This window comes from Plectropomus leopardus, chromosome 17 (assembly GCF_008729295.1).
Source record: "Plectropomus leopardus isolate mb chromosome 17, YSFRI_Pleo_2.0, whole genome shotgun sequence".
Classification (NCBI taxonomy): Eukaryota; Metazoa; Chordata; class Actinopteri; order Perciformes; family Serranidae; genus Plectropomus; species Plectropomus leopardus.
In genome coordinates this window covers 7,078,414-7,095,399 of record NC_056479.1, presented here as the reverse complement: position 1 = coordinate 7,095,399, position 16,986 = coordinate 7,078,414, and the positions used below count along the sequence as shown (strand labels likewise).

Here is a 16,986-nt window from a genome sequence, read left to right as displayed (position 1 = left end):
AAAGGAAGAAAGTATTCAATGTATTAAGTGGGATATCCCATTTCGGTTAGGCTTAAACATATGATCAAAACAGCTGACATATAAATTGTCAGCAGTGGATTGAATTTGGAAAGCTTCAAATTGACAGAACAAATAAGAGTGTTGCATGATTGAATTAAAAAAAAATTTGCACTGTCTGTGCTTTATTTTGCCACCTCAGACGATGAATTGATCGCCTCACCCTTAAATACAAGTTTTCCAATTGTCATTGAATGCAGCATATAATCAGCGGTCGTTTGGGGCTATGATTTTGTTTTTTTCCCATGCAAATTGAACGTCTCGCGAGAAACGTCTCCGCCCTCCCGGTCCTTTGACGTCACCGGCGTCCGTCTCCGCACATGGATGGAGAAGTGTAGAGGCTCCGTTAAAGCTCCACTCCCCCCGCCCTCCTCCTCCAGCCTATTTGCTAGCCAACTCCGCATACAGACAGCCAGCCGTTCACCGTCCTGCTGCTGCGCGGAGTCCCGTCTTCTCCCTCCGAGCTCCGGTGTTGTTTCATCCCGCCTGAGAGGATCTACGAGGGGTTGGCTAGCGAGTTCGGTCGCGTTTCTTTTGGGGGGGGATATACAGTCTTGTCTTTGCGAGCGTTGTTCTCCAGTTGCCCTTCAAGACATATGGAGAAAATGGCCAGACCTCTTCCTATAAACCCAACTTTCCTGCCGCCGACACACGGCGTGCTGAAATCCCTGCTGGAAAATCCGCTGAAGCTGCCTTTTCATCACGACGAAGGTACGTTTTCTATAGAAAACTTGACTTGAACGCAACTCTGCTTTCCCCTCCTTTCTGCTGTGTTTCTCCGCTGGCTATTTTCAGTCTGCAGACGTCCGTGTTTTTTGACAGATTAAACGCAGATAAGGTCAGGTTTTAAAAAATCCTCTGAGAGTGACGCTTATTATTATTCTACAATCTTTGTCGAAAAAGAAACAATGTAATCTTATTAGTTGGCGCGCGGCAGAGATAAATAAAACAGAATGCTGATTATTTTGGTTGAATATTAGTTGACTGACAGGTTGGCATTAACTTACACTCAAGCTAACAAGCTAATTCAGCCTATATTTACTATCTAAATCAGCTTAAAACATACGTGTTCACATGAGTTGTTATTGTGACTGCGCTGTTTTTAGTTGGCAGGTGCGTTTATCACCTTTAAACCCTTCGGTGGGATTTATATTAGTGATACCACAAAGTGACGATAGAGGGCGTCTTTTCTGTCCTGAAGCTGTTGTGGATGTTTGTATTGTTGAATTCACTGAGTGACATTAACTTGCCTGAACACAAATAAAGATCTGGTTTTTATTATTAAAATGTTAGTTGAAAAATAAAATTAAACAATTCAAAATAGATTCAAGGTTCAGTTTATTTGTTATTTTTCTCATATATCTGCATACATAAAAAAGAGGATATGCCTTTAGCCCAGCTCACAGCAATACAACAGAAAATAGCAAAATATAAATGTTAAAACAAATGTATATCTATAAACTTAATGTTAAAAACAACCCCACTAAAACCAGATATAAAAAAAGCTTAACAAGAAATAAAAGTGCAGGTGCAGCATACATATCAGCACAGACATTCTAGTATTTAAATTTGAAATTGCAGTATAAAAACATCAAACTAAAAATAAAACCATATTTTCTTGATTAGTCACGCAGATGTTTTTGGTTTTGTTTGTCTAGGTTCAGAAAATAGTGAAGTCTTCCAAGATTATAGCAGTACAACGGAGGATAAGTTTAATTTAGTTAACTTAATTTAGTTGGTACATTGAAAAATGTACAACAACATGTATAAACAAACAATGCACTCAACAGTTTTGAGTATGAAAGAAAAGTTCCACAAAAAATTGAATAGTCCCCAATTATTATTATTTTTATGGTAAACTGGATGCACTGACCCTGTAAACCCCAGGCACACACTCTGTTTATACCCATGCAATGACCCGTGATCCTCCTCTGCTGTGAGACAATGAAATGACTGTTGCAAACATTTGCAGGTTTTGGGAAAGACAAGGAGAAAGAGAAGAAGCTGGAAGATGAGAGCAGCGCAGCCAACCACCCACAGTCAGCCTTCCTGGGACCGACCCTTTGGGACAAGACCCTGCCCTACGATGAGGACAACTTTCAGCTGGAGTACATGGACCTGGAGGAGTTCCTGTCGGAGAACGGCATCCCCGCTAACACAGCCCAAGGCGACCAGGCCCCGCAGGCGGCACAGCAGACACAGGCGCCACCGCCAGCCCCACCCACGCCCACTGTAGTGGACCTCAGCAGCCGCGCCACCACCTCGGTTCACACAGGCATGGCGCCTCAGACCTGCCTCCGCAGCCCAAGCACAGCAGGTAGGAATCACATGCTGTGCACCTGAAACCTCACCTACACGTCTGTTCACACCTCCTCTGTGTGAGGGGAGGCTCTCACAGGTTGCGTTGCTGTTTGCTCACCTGCGACACACACACCCTTCACCATTAGAGGAACTGTCGGCTCAGAGATGCAAATAGTGAACAAGATCTTGTGTCTTTGAAGGCATCGCCTCTGGGTGCTGATTTAGATCTGTTTCTCATTTAGCATGTGCTGTTTAATTTCTGCTAGTTGGAGCTTTTGACCAGGTACACACTGACATACTTAAATTCTGATTTACAGCCCTGATCTGGACTTTGGAGTCCGTGAGTGCAGCCTAAACAGGCTCAAGTCCAAAGATGCACAAAGCTCTGATTGGCAGAAATGCTCTCTGCCCTGACTTTGTCTGCCATGAGTCATGTTTACTTTAGTTTCTGTGTGTGTGTGTGTGTGTGTGTGTGTGTGTGTGTGTGTGTGTGTGTGTGGTTGTAAAGGTGTATCGTAAGTTTTTCCTTTGTTGAGAGGTTTTGATATTAATTTTAATCCCTAAAGAATTCCCTGTAGGGTTTGGCAGTTGCCAATTAAAAGCTCTTTGCGTTTGTCAGAGACGTGATTCATAAATGACTACATTCTGCGTAATGTCATTGAGCCTTTGTTTTGTTGCGTAGACTCAATGAGATTAATTTATGATGTATTATAAAGATTTTTTTAATGTTACACTTTAATGTTGCCCCTGAGATCCACAATAGGATCTACAAAGAGTCATCTAATGTAATTAATTTTCAAGACAGGCGTCGGTATGAAGCTATAAGCTTACACAGAACCATTCATTTCATTATATACGTGTATTTTTTTCAGTGTTGTGGTGATCAAATGGAGCTTTTCTAGTGGAAAATAATGTAATTGAGATGAGCTGACATTAAGTAGGTAGTTTTAGACTGCAGTGACTTTGTTTAGCAATTCACCAGACAGATCTGAATCATTTAAAGGGCCGACCCTCACTGTAAACATAAACAGAGCAAATTCTCAGCTGGCAAAACCCGACCACGGCACCGGGGAACGGATATTGTTTCAATTCCAAACGTAACATAAAAAGGCTCTTGCTGCTGGTAGAAGATCTGACACATAAACAGATGGATTGTTTTACCTGTAAATGCTGAAGAGGTGGAGTTCTCCTAAAAAGTAACACGTATTCTTCCTCTGAAGAGTTAATGAGCGCCTGATAGAGCATGTTAATGGAGCAACGAGTTACATATTTAAATAACCTAGAATCAGTTAAATGCTGATTAACCTTCCCTGCAGTTCTGTATTGATCCCACAGGTAAAACACTCAATAGTTTGGATGATAGGAAGAATGATTGATCACCATGCTGTCCACTGTTCAAGGGCTGATTTGAACTGTTTTTGAGTGGAAGGTCAATTACTCTCCTGAAGAAACCACAGTCACAGAGAGTCTCATAATTACAGTTGTGGTGGGACTAGTTGTGCCAGATTTTGGGCATGATGTTTGTAGATCTCGACAGCTGGTGAACCGCTGCCACACAAACAATTCCTCTCAGTGTGTTGTGTCTCATATGAAGGACAAAACCTTGAAGACAAACTGTAAGCACTCTGTTTACCTTCACTGTAATGTCGTAAAGACATCTTATGACATCGAGTCTTGGTTTATAAAAATAAAAAAAATGGCTAGACAAGATTATTTGTCACACTGGTGATATTATGAATGCCTTATTGATTCAGTATACTTATAAAAAATAAAAAAATCTCTGAATCTAGGGCTGCAAACAAAGATTATATTCATTGTTGATTAGTTTCTCGATACACATATTAGTCGATCGGTCTAAAATTTGTCCGAAAATAAGGATAATTTTCAATAACAGTTACCCAAAAGCCAAAAATGATGTCCTCAAATGTCTTTTCTTGTTCCACAATCCAAAAATATTTAGTTCACTCTCATAGAGTAAAAAAAATGGAAAATATTCAAATTTAAGAAGCTGGCTCAGAGAATTTTTTATTATTTTATTCTTAAAAGATTTTGCAAAGCATTTAATAGATTCTAATATAAGTTGGTGATTAATAAAAGTTTAATAATTGACAACTAACTGATTAATTGGTGCAGCTCTTTCTGAATCCCATTTAGTTAAACTGACAAAAAGCTAACAACAACCAATAAGCCGACAGTCCAGGCCAGAAACCCAGAATATTCAACAGGTCAGGCTGGAATTAATCGGTCAATTCAGGTCGTTCATAGAGGACATTGAAAAGTAAGGCATTTTGACTTTTATAAAGGTTTAAATGTACAAACAAAAAATTAGAATAGAAAATGAATAACACATTTCACGGGTAAAGATAAGATACTCTGGTTTAAGCCTTCTTTCCCTTCTCCATGCAGTAAGGAACAGTATAATCTAGAGCTGCACAGTCTGCTGTTATTTGTCATGAAATAATTAACTGATGAGTCCATAAAATGTCAAAACAAATTATAAAAATGCACATAACAGCTTCCCAGAGCCCATGGGGATTTCCTTTTGTTTCAGTTTCAGTTCAAAACACAAAGATAATAAGATTTTTAGATACATTAAATGATGGAAAGCAACAAATCCTCACATTTGACAAGCTGAGACTGAGGATTTTTAATATATTGACTTAAAGAAATTGTACACTAATTGTCTGAGCACTAGACAGTTCATCATAATACATTGTTTACATTATACCATCTAGCTCTAGTTTATCAGAAGGAAATCAACCATGAGCAAAATGTAGTTATATTTGATGGAAATTAAGCATTATTCCATGTCTTCTCCTCTAAAAGTCCTTCATGTAGCATGTTTTTTACAAGTGTTCCTTCTTTGGGCCAGTTAATTTTCTTCACGCAACCAGAGAGGTGTGGGCTAAGCTCTGATCATTTCAGCTCAAATCTGAAACAGTGCACAAATGGGTGCTCCAAAGGAGGTGCATCTGTACAGTACACTTTATTCCAGCCTGAGTGCACATGTGCGTACTTCAGACCGTGTGTGTGCATGTGTGTGTTCTGTTTTGGTCTGTCTCTGTCTGCATCTTCACATTTATCTCTCACGTGAACGCGGCTGGGGTTTCCTGCAGCGTGCCAGGCCATGTGACGGACACATGCAGGCGCCGTGTGCAGCACTGAGCTGCAAACAGGAGCTTGTCACGGCATGAACCTGCCTCCCTCCCCTCCCTAATCCCCTTTACTTTCACCATCCCCTCCCCTCTCTCCCTCTCTCTGTCTTTAACACTCTCCACTTCCCGTCCAGTCTTCCTCTCCCTCCCTTGCTGGGCTCGGCTCCGACACAGCCTGGACTCGGAGCCAAGGCACAGGCTGTACCCTGCAGAGATCACATGGACTCTGGTGTGCTTTTGTCACGTGCTAGCAATATTGTTCCAGCTCGCCAAGCCTTGTCTCGTCTAACCAGCCACTCCACCAACAACAACACCACCACCACCCACAACAAGAACCACAATCCCTTTGCGCCTGCATGCAAGCGATACAGCAGGCGGCTGATAACATCGTTATCACAACCAACTAAGCAACAGAGCTAAATGTGGGGCTCATATACTTTTGCAGTAATGATTTAATGTGTCAGAAGGCTGTTGATGCAGATATAAGTCAAAACTTATCAGATTTCTACTCTGAAGAGTATGAATGCTTATCTTTCCTGTCGTTGTAGTAATTTCCTCTAGGCCCTTTTTTGCAAACTGAGTAGCTTTCCTCTCAAATGTCTTGTCATGTGGTCTGCCGACAGGATCAGCATGACCTGCATGACTGACCTGCAGGAATTATTATTGGGGGAACTGTGTGTCGTGGAAACAACACTAAATTCTGCAAAATTCTGTTTGGTTGATAAATTAATTGGAGGACTTGTTAGCATCCTGCTGATGATCAAGTGAAAGACAAGTTTGTTTTTCTTATTGTCAAAATTCTCAAAACCAACAATGTGTTCGTCTATATCTCACTACATTCCGACTTCATTCCCTAGTGAAGATGTAATTCTTCAAAACCGTTTCCTCAGTCATCTCAAACATTTCCCTGTTGATGTAGTTTATAAGAATTGTAACACAAACAGGAGGATATAGTGCATTTGTTGGGAACTATTTTTTTGTGTTAATTCTTAATATCAAATCTAGTGAATATTTGGGGCAGCAGGACGCTGTATGTGGGACTGAGTCACAACAATCTTCAGTGTGTGTTAATGATGATGAAGGCACATGTCAGCCAATGCAACGCTGTGGCATATTGATGCGTTTTTCATATATTTTGGACAGTAGCTTTTGAATATACACACAATACTTGTTAGTTGGATCAGTTGATTGTTGGTCTTGTTCTTTTAATGAGATTTGTTGACATTAAGAAAATATTGTATATTACTTTTGTGGTCATCTGAATCCAGGGTTTCCCACACATTTATTTATTTGTGGCGGCCTGCCACAATTAAAATATGTGCCGCCACACGAGGATTTTATATTACTGTAGCTGGGCTATCCATTAGGAGCGCTATTGGAATATATATACTGTTTGGTTATTCATAAGAACCACACTCTTGGAGTGTAGAATGAAAAGTTAAACTTCACATGTTAATTGCGCTCACTCTAAAAGTTTGCTTTCACCCAGCAACTGCTGACATCTGTTGATCTGATCATTCTCTGAGCGGATCAACAGATAAATTATCCATCCTGTGACTCAAACAACTCAAACTGCACCTGAGGGGAAAAAAAGAACTCATGATGAATCCCGCCTGTGCTTTGTTCACGCCGGACCCACTGAAACGCCCGAGTTTAGAGAGGGGACACAGAATGATTAAAAGATAAATAAAAAGGGACACACGGACAAACAAATTAACTGCTCACCCATCAGGTGCTGCCACACATATATTCTAATCTGCGGGAATCGCAGGAACCAGTTTGACCTTCTGTTGAGAAGAAAAACCAGTTGCAGTAATGCTCTCAGAATTCTGAGCTAAAGTTAATTAGCACTAAAGGGAAAAATATTTTTTGCTAAGTGCAGTCTTAGAGAGGAGCAACGGGCTGTTGTTGGTCCCATGTCACACCCAGTTCAGAGTCCAGCGGCTCTGTCCCTGCACACAGATAGGACCAACAACTAATCACTAACTGTAGTGTTATCACCCGCACAGCTCCATGATAACACTCACAGTAACTCTGATACGATCAATGAGCGTGACACCAACCTGCAGCCAGCCATGCGTGTAACTAGATATACACTGTTGCGTCAAACTCAAACAAATTCCTCAGGTGTTTAATCAAGAGTTATTCCAGCGTTCACACAGCTCTTTGTAGGTCAGCTCAGAACTACCTTTCCCGCTTTGTTAATTTTAGATTTCCTGTTCAGGAGGGGCATTCGTCTACTTCCTCTCCCTTGGAATGTGTCGCATATTAGTCGAGGACATTACATGCCAATGAATGAGCTTGTACGTCTACTTTTATCCCATGACCATGCTGCTGTGTTTTAACTCTGCTAATTAGGAGTTCAAAATGACTCGTAAAGGTGATTAGGGCAACGCTGGCTATTTGCAGGTTTGAGTCTGACAGATTGTCCAAGACAGCGTCTAGTTTTAGTTTGTAAGTAGCTTGCTGTCTGACTGTGCTCAGTTTATTGAATGGTGGGAGGTCAGGTTTGGCAAAAGGTTTTTAAAGCTTATGGATGGATTGCTAATGTCAGGACTCGTGATTTTAATAGTCAGAACTTGTGACAGCAGGAAAATGCTTATGTTTTAAGAGTGCTGGTGTGTAGGGCTGGATATGAGCCTCAGTATACTGAAGCAATTAGTCAATGAAACAATAAGTTGAATGAAAATGTACCTTAAACACCTTTCATAACAAATTGGTCATTTAAATTCTGTTGTTTTTTTGGGTTTTTTTGTATTTCTATAATTTGAAGTTAAATATATTTGCTTTTTATCATCTAGGTTTGAGAAACTTTTCCTATTTTATTTCTTTAGACCAAACAAACAACCAATGAATCTAGATCATTTAACTGATAATAATAATTGGTTGCATTCCCTACTTTCTTGTTACCATAGCTGTACCAAATATCTTTTTTTTTAACATTCAAAGCTTCTACTGAGGTTTGCAAATGAAGCTTTGAATGTTGGTCATCGTATTTGATGGTGTATCGCCCAATTAAAAAAATAAATCTTTCATCAGAATCCTTACTTTGAATAAGATAATTCATACAATTAAATAAGTGAGGGTTTTTCTTTACTTATAAATAGACGTTCTTTAATGAATTCATGCAGTAAATGTTGATTGCTAGACCACCCTGTTACTACAGCTGCATGTCTTCTTTTTGTATGGTAAGCAGGAGGGACTTATTTAACCGTAGTAAAAATGTTGTTTTTGAAAAGCTGAATGCCAACAAATGACTTAGAATTCGACTGTCAACATCACGAGAGAAGCTTCAAACTACTAGGTACAGCCCTATTATCAAATCGTCAAGCACCCATAGTAAGCACTGACTGTTTGATCCCATTCATAGTCTTGTGTACTTTAATGCTTCAATGATAAATCAGAAAATTCATCAATATTTTCAGTATCTTTGGGTTTTGGACTTGTATAGGGCCGATATAATCCATTTGTTCTCTGAGAAAAGGTTAAAGCACAAATTCATGTGCGAAATAATGCATCAATTAATGAAGACAGTAACTGGCAGATCTCTCATTTCACTATTAGACTGATAATTGATGCATTGCACGACGTGTTGTTAATGGAAAAAGGGGTTTTGTAGGAGCCAGTAGGGGGATCGTTTTTGTGTCAAATTGAAAAATGACCATCCTTACCAGCCTAACTAGAGTGTATTGAAGTGCAGCATGTATTTGAAACATATGTTGTAGTTGTTATTTTTTCATTGAGGTATTTTTTCCACATTTCTGCTCAGTTTTATGAGGTGGTAATAAGGAGTTTTTATAGTGCTGCATAGTTTTTCAAACAATCACTCTTGTTTTCCTTATTGGGAACAGAGAGATCTGCATTGCACTCTGCTGAGGATTTCATGTCCCTGTGATGAAGAAGCCCATCACTTCCTCTGGGTAGGATAGTATCTGCCAATGCACGGACTGGGCACAGACTTCCTGTTTGCTTCTGATTCATTCAGAGCTCAATCTGATGCCCCCCCTTAAAACCCTCACCACAGCCAAAAGCAGAGAGCAGTTTGACTGCAAACATTCTGACTGAAGGTCAGCAGCATTGGCTTTCATGGCAAGCTCCCAAGTCCAAAAATGTGGGTCATTATGTACAAACTGCCAGCTTATCAACAACTTCTGAATTCCTGGTTGTTGTGAGTGTTAACGAAATGAGTCACAAAGAAGTAGTTCCACTTGAGATCGGCTAATGAACATCTTTGCATCAGTTAGAGAGGAGCACATCACCTGGATACAGTGAAAAGATTACAGCTGGTGGTTTGAGCTGACAGGAGCTGCTCATAGGTGCACAGTTAAGGATAGTTTGTGGAATGATTGTCCACCTGTGTGATATCACCACCTGCTGGTCAGAGGAAGCAGTTACTTTTCTGCACAGTATGATGTATTTATACACTGAATGAATGGTTTTATTGTTGTCGTTGTTATTGTTGTTTTCCAGAAAAGTAGTCAGTGATTCTCATGCTTTATTTCTGCACCAACCCAACACTCAAGCTTGTACCAGTTCTGAAACATCCAGATCTTAAATACACATATGTGCCCTCACAGTGAAGAAACATATGGAGTCATAGGAGTGCCAAAAATACATCTGTAAATGAATAAGAAAAAAAAGAGAGAAATCATAATATTCCAAAGAGAAATAAGTTGTTGGTGTTTTTTTTTAAAAAAAATGGTGAAAATATAAAGATAAACAAATAAAAGAATTACTCTGTAATTGAATAAAAACTTGGAACTAGAAAGAGATATAGAATAATAGGTAAAAGTGGAAATTTAAAGATAAATAATATTAAAATATCTATGTATTATATCTTTTGTATTTTTATATATATATATATATATATATATATATATATATATATTTATATATATATCTTTAAAAATGACATGTATTTTCTGCATATAAATTGCAAAATTTGTATTCTGTATATTTATTCATTTTTTATTTCTGTTTATATAATGTCATTGTTTACTTCTATACCTTTATTTTTCTTTGAACCTTTACCTAATGCTTTTGCCATTCCTTGATGAGCCAAGCTGTCAATCAGCTGCCTTTGGCGGGAGCTTTTAAGTGCGGACAACAAGAAGTAGACATGTCGCAGACTTGCGCATATGAGTGTGAATGTGGTAGCAGTTTGAATTGGGGATTCAATTATATTTTATCCATATATTTACACTGATATTCATTTATTATTTTATTTATTTCTCCTTTTAAATAACCACATTTTTTTACTTTTTATTTTTTCCTTTTGCTCACTTTTTTTTTATGATTCTCCTGTGAATGCAGCTTTCAGCTCCCCCTAAGAGATGTCCTGCTTAGTACAAGAGGCTCTTTTCAGTTACCCAATGCTGCTCCTCCATCGTCCTTTGTCCAACTTTAACAGCCCCACAGAAAAGATCTGCGGATGACGACTCACTCATGACATTGCATATCCAATTACCCCAAATGGCCAGTACCACCTCGACCTTTAATGGTGCCATTTCTGCCATTAGAGTCAAAATCAGAGGTGTTTAGAGTTTGCCTCCTGCTGATGTCTCCCCTCTCTACCAAATAATTAGAGGTTTTCCGCACTCTTTGCACCCTCTTTTCAAGAAAATAGGATGATTCTGTGCCCTCGCCAGCAGCTAATGTGTGCTATTTTTTTGTTTGTCTCCTGCAGCACTGCCCTCAGCCCGAGACACCCCCAGCCCCATCGACCCAGAGTCCATCCAGGTGCCCCTGAGCTACGAGCCCGACCCACAAGACCTGGCTCTGTCTAGTGTGCCCGGCCAGGAAATGTTCGACCCCAGGAAACGCAAATTCTCCGCAGAGGAGCTGAAACCACAACCAATGATCAAGAAAGCCCGCAAGGTCTTCATCCCCGAAGACCTGAAGGTAACCTTCTGCTCCGTCTCTGTCTGTCAGCCGGGGTGGGAGTGTGTTTGCTGATGTGAGATTAGATCTCCTGTTTTGGCCCAGATGTTGGGCCTGTTGTTTCGTAAGCAGGGTAGGGTCTGAGGCAAGTTTAGCCCTGAGGGAAGAAGGAGCATGGGAGCCAAACAAGCTACAGTCTCAAATGTGAGGAGTTTAGGACGTGGGTAAAACAGTCTAAACAAAACTGGATAATGTAATGTGTTGTATGTTAACTTAAACCTATGTGTAACCCTGATCAAAATAGTACTTGTAGACGCATTGTAGACAGCTGCTGTCGTGTATCTCCAACAAGACACAATTTGTTTTATTTCTTATTTACTGTAAAACCCATCATTACTAGATGGAAGTTTATAAGAAACCATTATAGGGATTATTGTTTGGGGCTTAATATAAAAATTTTCAACAGCAGTACTGATAAGATACCAGAGTTTTGGTATTATTACCAAAGAAAATTTGTGCCTCAATGCCAGCGATAGCTGAAGCCAGAGGCATTATGATTTTGGGTTGTCCATGCACCGATATGCCCTATTCTCATATTCAAACGCCTTTAGGGTAATTTCTTTAAATATGGCACAAACATCCACTTGGACTTAAAAATAAACTGATTAGAATTTGGCAATTGAAGATTAAAAGTCAAGGTCACTGAGACCTTCCCTTTTGGCCATAACTTATGAATACGAACAGTAAAATTCTGACAAAACTTTTTGGTCATGTTAGTGTAATTATTATTTTGGTTTGGATGTGCAGTTTTAGATACTGGTAGTGTTCCACAGGAAGAAGGCTTGAAATGTCATTCTTTCTTTGCATCAGCCTCAGTCCAAAAAATGTTATTTAATGGTGCATGTTGCACTATATTTAGCAGCAATGGTAAGTGTTTTTGTTGTGTTCCGTTTCAAATGAATCATGCAGCATCAGACGGCAGAAAAACCCACACTGTGATGTGATACAGCAGTGCAACAACATTATTGCCTTTATTCTTTTCTGTAGTCATTTCTAAAGAAATTCAGCTCAAAGGTTTTTAACAGAGTGTCTGTGCATTGGAATTTGTTGTGCAACAATATACATTCACTGGCGATAGTTTAAACTGACAGTGTTGGCTCTGCACAGCTTCATATCTTCACCTTGTGATTCAGACAGCACCCCGAGGCCTTCATCATTGGACTTTTTAGACCTCAAGACCATCAGATTCAGGGTCCGTGATGGAGAACAAATAAATCCAAAGTGTTATTTCGGATTAACGCTGCACTTTTGCTGGGCTGACACGTGCTTTACTCTCCAGGACGATCGGTACTGGGCCCGGCGCAGAAAGAACAACGTGGCAGCCAAGAGGTCACGGGACGCCCGGCGGCTGAAGGAGAACCAGATCGCCATCCGGGCCAGCTTTCTGGAGAAGGAGAACGCCGCCCTTCGCATGGAGGTAGCAGAGATGAGGAAGGAGCTGGGCCGCTGCAAGAACATTGTGGCTAAATATGAGGCCCGACACGGGCCCCTGTGAGCCCTCAAAAACCGCAACTAACACCCACCAAGTCACACCCCCTTTACTCCCCTGACCCAGCTTCCCTTGAGTTTGAAGGACAATGTGTCTCTTTTGGTGGCACTGCCCCCTCCTCCTCCTCCTCCTCCTCCTCCTCCTCCTCCTCCTCCTCCTCCTCCAGCCCCACAAACCTCCCATCTCACCCTCCACCCCATTCAACACACACCTGAATGATTCTGGTATTATAACTGTCATTTTGACTTCTATCATAAGCTTCGATTTGTCTGTTCCTTCTTTTATTTTCACATCGTTCAACTAAATATATATAAACATAGATACATGTATGTATTTGCACACGCATACTTCCCACTTTAATGTACTGTGAGGAGTTATGAGCCAACCCACCAGCTGAGTCCCCCGCTACCTTCCACTTTTGAGAAACGATGCCATGCTGTTGTTCACTTTCATACCAATTTTATACGTGCGATCAGGACTGAAAACTGTTTTTTCCCTTCTTCTTCTTCTTCTTCTTCTTCTTCTTCTTCTGTGTTATAAAATGTGGCGTGTCCAAGAGCCTGCTTATACCCCACAAATCTTGTGTTTTTTAAACCCTGTAAATGTTTGTTTTTCTCCCATCAGCAACATCTTTTTAACCCTTTTAAAAACTTTTCTTGTTGTATTTCTAACTTGCCGGCGCTCTAACACTGACACGACTCCCCCTCAGCTTCTCTGACAGCATTTTCGGTTTTTTAACATTCAGATAGCACTATAAAAAATTATTTTTTTCCTGTGTAATTGGGCGTAGATTTGCCGTTATTTTGTTTTTGTTTTGTTTTTCATCAACCAGTCACTGAGCAATAATTCCTGTCCAGAACTTAACTGACATGACTACCTAAATGTAACCCCCTCCTGGCCAATCCCCCCCTCTTTCCATCTTCAACTCACCTGTCAACTAAGAAAACTTTATATAACCTCTGCACTAATGCGTGTCTCACAATCTGATCCGGTGCAATGTTTCCACTCACTCAAAATTTTCCTCCGCCTCATATTTATCTACCTTTTATTTCTCAGATGGAAGATTGTTGTTTTTTTATATATATATATATATATAAATAAATATATGTATTCTGTTAATATAATTGTTAGTATTAATACTACTCTTGACATTGTCGTTGTTTAGCCTCCTCCTTGTTTTCAGATTTAAGCATGATTTTTCTTTCACAGAACGAAAAAGCTTATTTTTCTTTTTTCTTTTTTTTTTGCAAAGTTGTTGATAATTCGTTTTGCTTCTGTTTAACTTTTAGCATGATTAATATGAGTGTTTTTATTTAGAAAATCAATACAGATGTCTGTAGTCTCTCATTGTAGCTCTATGTTTGCCCTCTTTTTAAAGATGGCTGTATGAATGTAAAAGATGTTGACAAAACAAAAAAAGTTGGATGGTGTTGTCCAATACTGTGGTTAACCCAATCAATTTGTTTACTGCAGACCAAACGATTCACAACAGAGATGATATATTGGTTACAAAAGATATGTTTATACAAACCTATTCTATAAGTTGTTCTTTTTGTACAGTATTTTTCCTATACATTACTGAACTATGTATTTTAAAGGCACAACAGATCCAGAATATTATTAAAGAATACAAGTATATAATTCAAAAAACAAATGCATATAGTGGTATTTTGATATTCTATATTAGCTAGGATGTGCTAGTTTTACAGAGATTTGTGGATATTGAACAGCACCCAAACCTCCTGGGCATTATTATTATTATCATTTTCATGATGAATATTATTATTATGACAACACTCCTAGTGTTGGCGGCACACTTAGGCTCCCATATCATAAAAGTCCCATTTAACTCTGAGGAAGCAGATACTGAAAATGCAGTCCATAAGAGAGAATGTACAGTTAAGGCACTTTTTTAAATCCATCGACTCAAATCCCATTAAAAACAAAACACGAGTTTGTTCATCATGTTTAGTGTTGTATCGTTCCCCCGACAGGTGGCAACATTTAAGGTGTCATCCAGTTTTTTTCTTTCTTTCACAGTGAATATTCGTAACTTTTCATGGCTTTTTTTTTTTAAATTGCGCAGCTTGTGAGTTTCTTTCTGATCTGATTTGATGGGATGAAGTTACTATGAAGGAAGGGAAATCTATAGCTGGTTACTATTGCTGCTCTGTTTGTAATTGATTCCTTCAGCCGATGCAGTTGTAGGGTGTTCCTGAACCTGAGTGATGGACACTGGGAAGCTTTCTTTGTTTTCTTAAATGAAGGCTTACAGTGGAGTTTCCCCAAATGTTACTTGTGTCGTAGTATAGAGCTGCATGCTGCTTTTTGCCAACCAGTCCAAGACTAGGATGTGACCGATTCATGTTTTTGAGGGCTGATATTGATATTTCTGGTTATTTGTATGGAAGTCCAGGGTTTCCAGTATTAAATGAAATCATCCAGCTGAATAGTTTTACATTTTGGGAATATTATTTTATCTCTTTTATCTCTGATAGTTAAATATAAGAGAAGATAAATATCACTTACATGTGTGCATTTAATATGACGTTAAAGTCAGCAGTTGATTAGTTGCGTTTAAAGACTTTGAATGGAGAAAAACAAATTTTCATTTTGTTTTTATCAGAAATGAGCTTAAAAATGAAATGAACATTTCACATTCAATGGTAGATTTGAAAAGAAATAAATTTTATTAGTTATTTGTCAGTGGAGTTCTAATTTCTAGTTTGGTAATAATGCATTTTCAAACTTGTAAATAAAAACTACTATTTTATGAGAATATTTTTTTGGCATACATCATATGCACACAAACCACAAAAAATTCTCAACAAGTAAATTACATTAATTTAATATTGGCAGCCCTGGACTTCCATATTTTTGCGATAATTCTTAAAGTCATCAGTATTTGGTTCTTTTTTTAAGGCGGAAACAGGGTTTAAAAACATAATCCAAATGAAACAATCAAAAAAGCCAATATCGACCCAACAAAACAGGTCAAATTGCAGTCCAAACCTGGTTGAACATTATTGATCCAATCCAAAGGCGTTCTTTTCTAACCACAAACTATCGTCTTAGCATTTTTGCGCTTTAGAGTGTGTTGGAAGACTGGAACGATGCTTCCTAAATCTGTGGAGCATCTTTTTATGAAATCGTATATGTATATGTATCATAGGAAAAAGCCAATAATTACTCCATGTGTATCCCAAAAGTACCTCACTGTCAAGTGATTTCACTACCTCACCCGGAAACGTTAACCATACTTCTGAGTCTATTCCAGTGCCTTGAATACACTGACTGTTCCCCAGTCTCTCAGCAATGTAAAGTTCTCATCACAGCACCAATCCGATAGGTTCAGATCTGCACTGAAGGGCTTCTTAGTGCATCAAAAAAATCTATATATTATATACACTGACAACTCTCTTCATTTCTTATTTTGGACATTGCAATAGACTTGTAACCATTGTATTCATGGCAACACCAACGGACTGTTTCAGAGTGTGTAAAAACACAACTTAAAGGTGTATTCGGTCGTGATTGTCATGGAATGGATGCATAACATTTATTTGTGCTGTTCAGCCCTCAGCCTCTCCGTCTCTCTGTAATTTTTAGTGTCTAATAAAATCCCAATTCTTTTCCGCCGTGTCTCATTTCTCTGCTTATGCATGCAGAATGCTTTTAGAAATGACAAAACATTAAAGTCATGATGGAAAGCCTAATTAGCACTTGAGCCGAGAACCTCATTTAGAATGAATATTAATCTGTCCATAGCATCAAATATTGAAAACTATTAAAATGGGTCTAGTCTAGTTATTCTTTTATTGCTTAATCTAAATCTGGAAATGAAGACATTTTGCAAATCAGTGACTTTACATTAGCAAAAGTTTTTGTACAGCTTCTTTATGCAATTGATTCAGCTTTGACTAATTTTGTCAAATAAAAATACATATATTTTATTTAAAAACATTTGGCTAAGGTGTTTTATAAAAATCCTAATTTGATATTTAAATTAAAAACTGAGTAATGATTTTTTTTCTGTTACTTGTC

The 16,986-nt window shown here is 38.8% G+C and overlaps 1 protein-coding gene across 1 annotated transcript; it reads left to right on the top strand.

Annotated features, from left to right (window-relative positions):
- Positions 1-447: 447 nt before the first annotated feature.
- On the top strand, positions 448-16,577 carry hlfa (HLF transcription factor, PAR bZIP family member a). Its single transcript, XM_042504284.1, has 4 exons — positions 448-768; positions 2,030-2,374; positions 11,200-11,414; positions 12,733-16,577. The coding sequence occupies exons 1-4, from the start codon at positions 654-656 to the stop codon at positions 12,946-12,948; spliced, it is 891 nt and encodes a 296-aa protein (XP_042360218.1). The 5' UTR covers positions 448-653; the 3' UTR covers positions 12,949-16,577.
- The last annotated feature ends 409 nt before the right edge of the window (positions 16,578-16,986 follow it).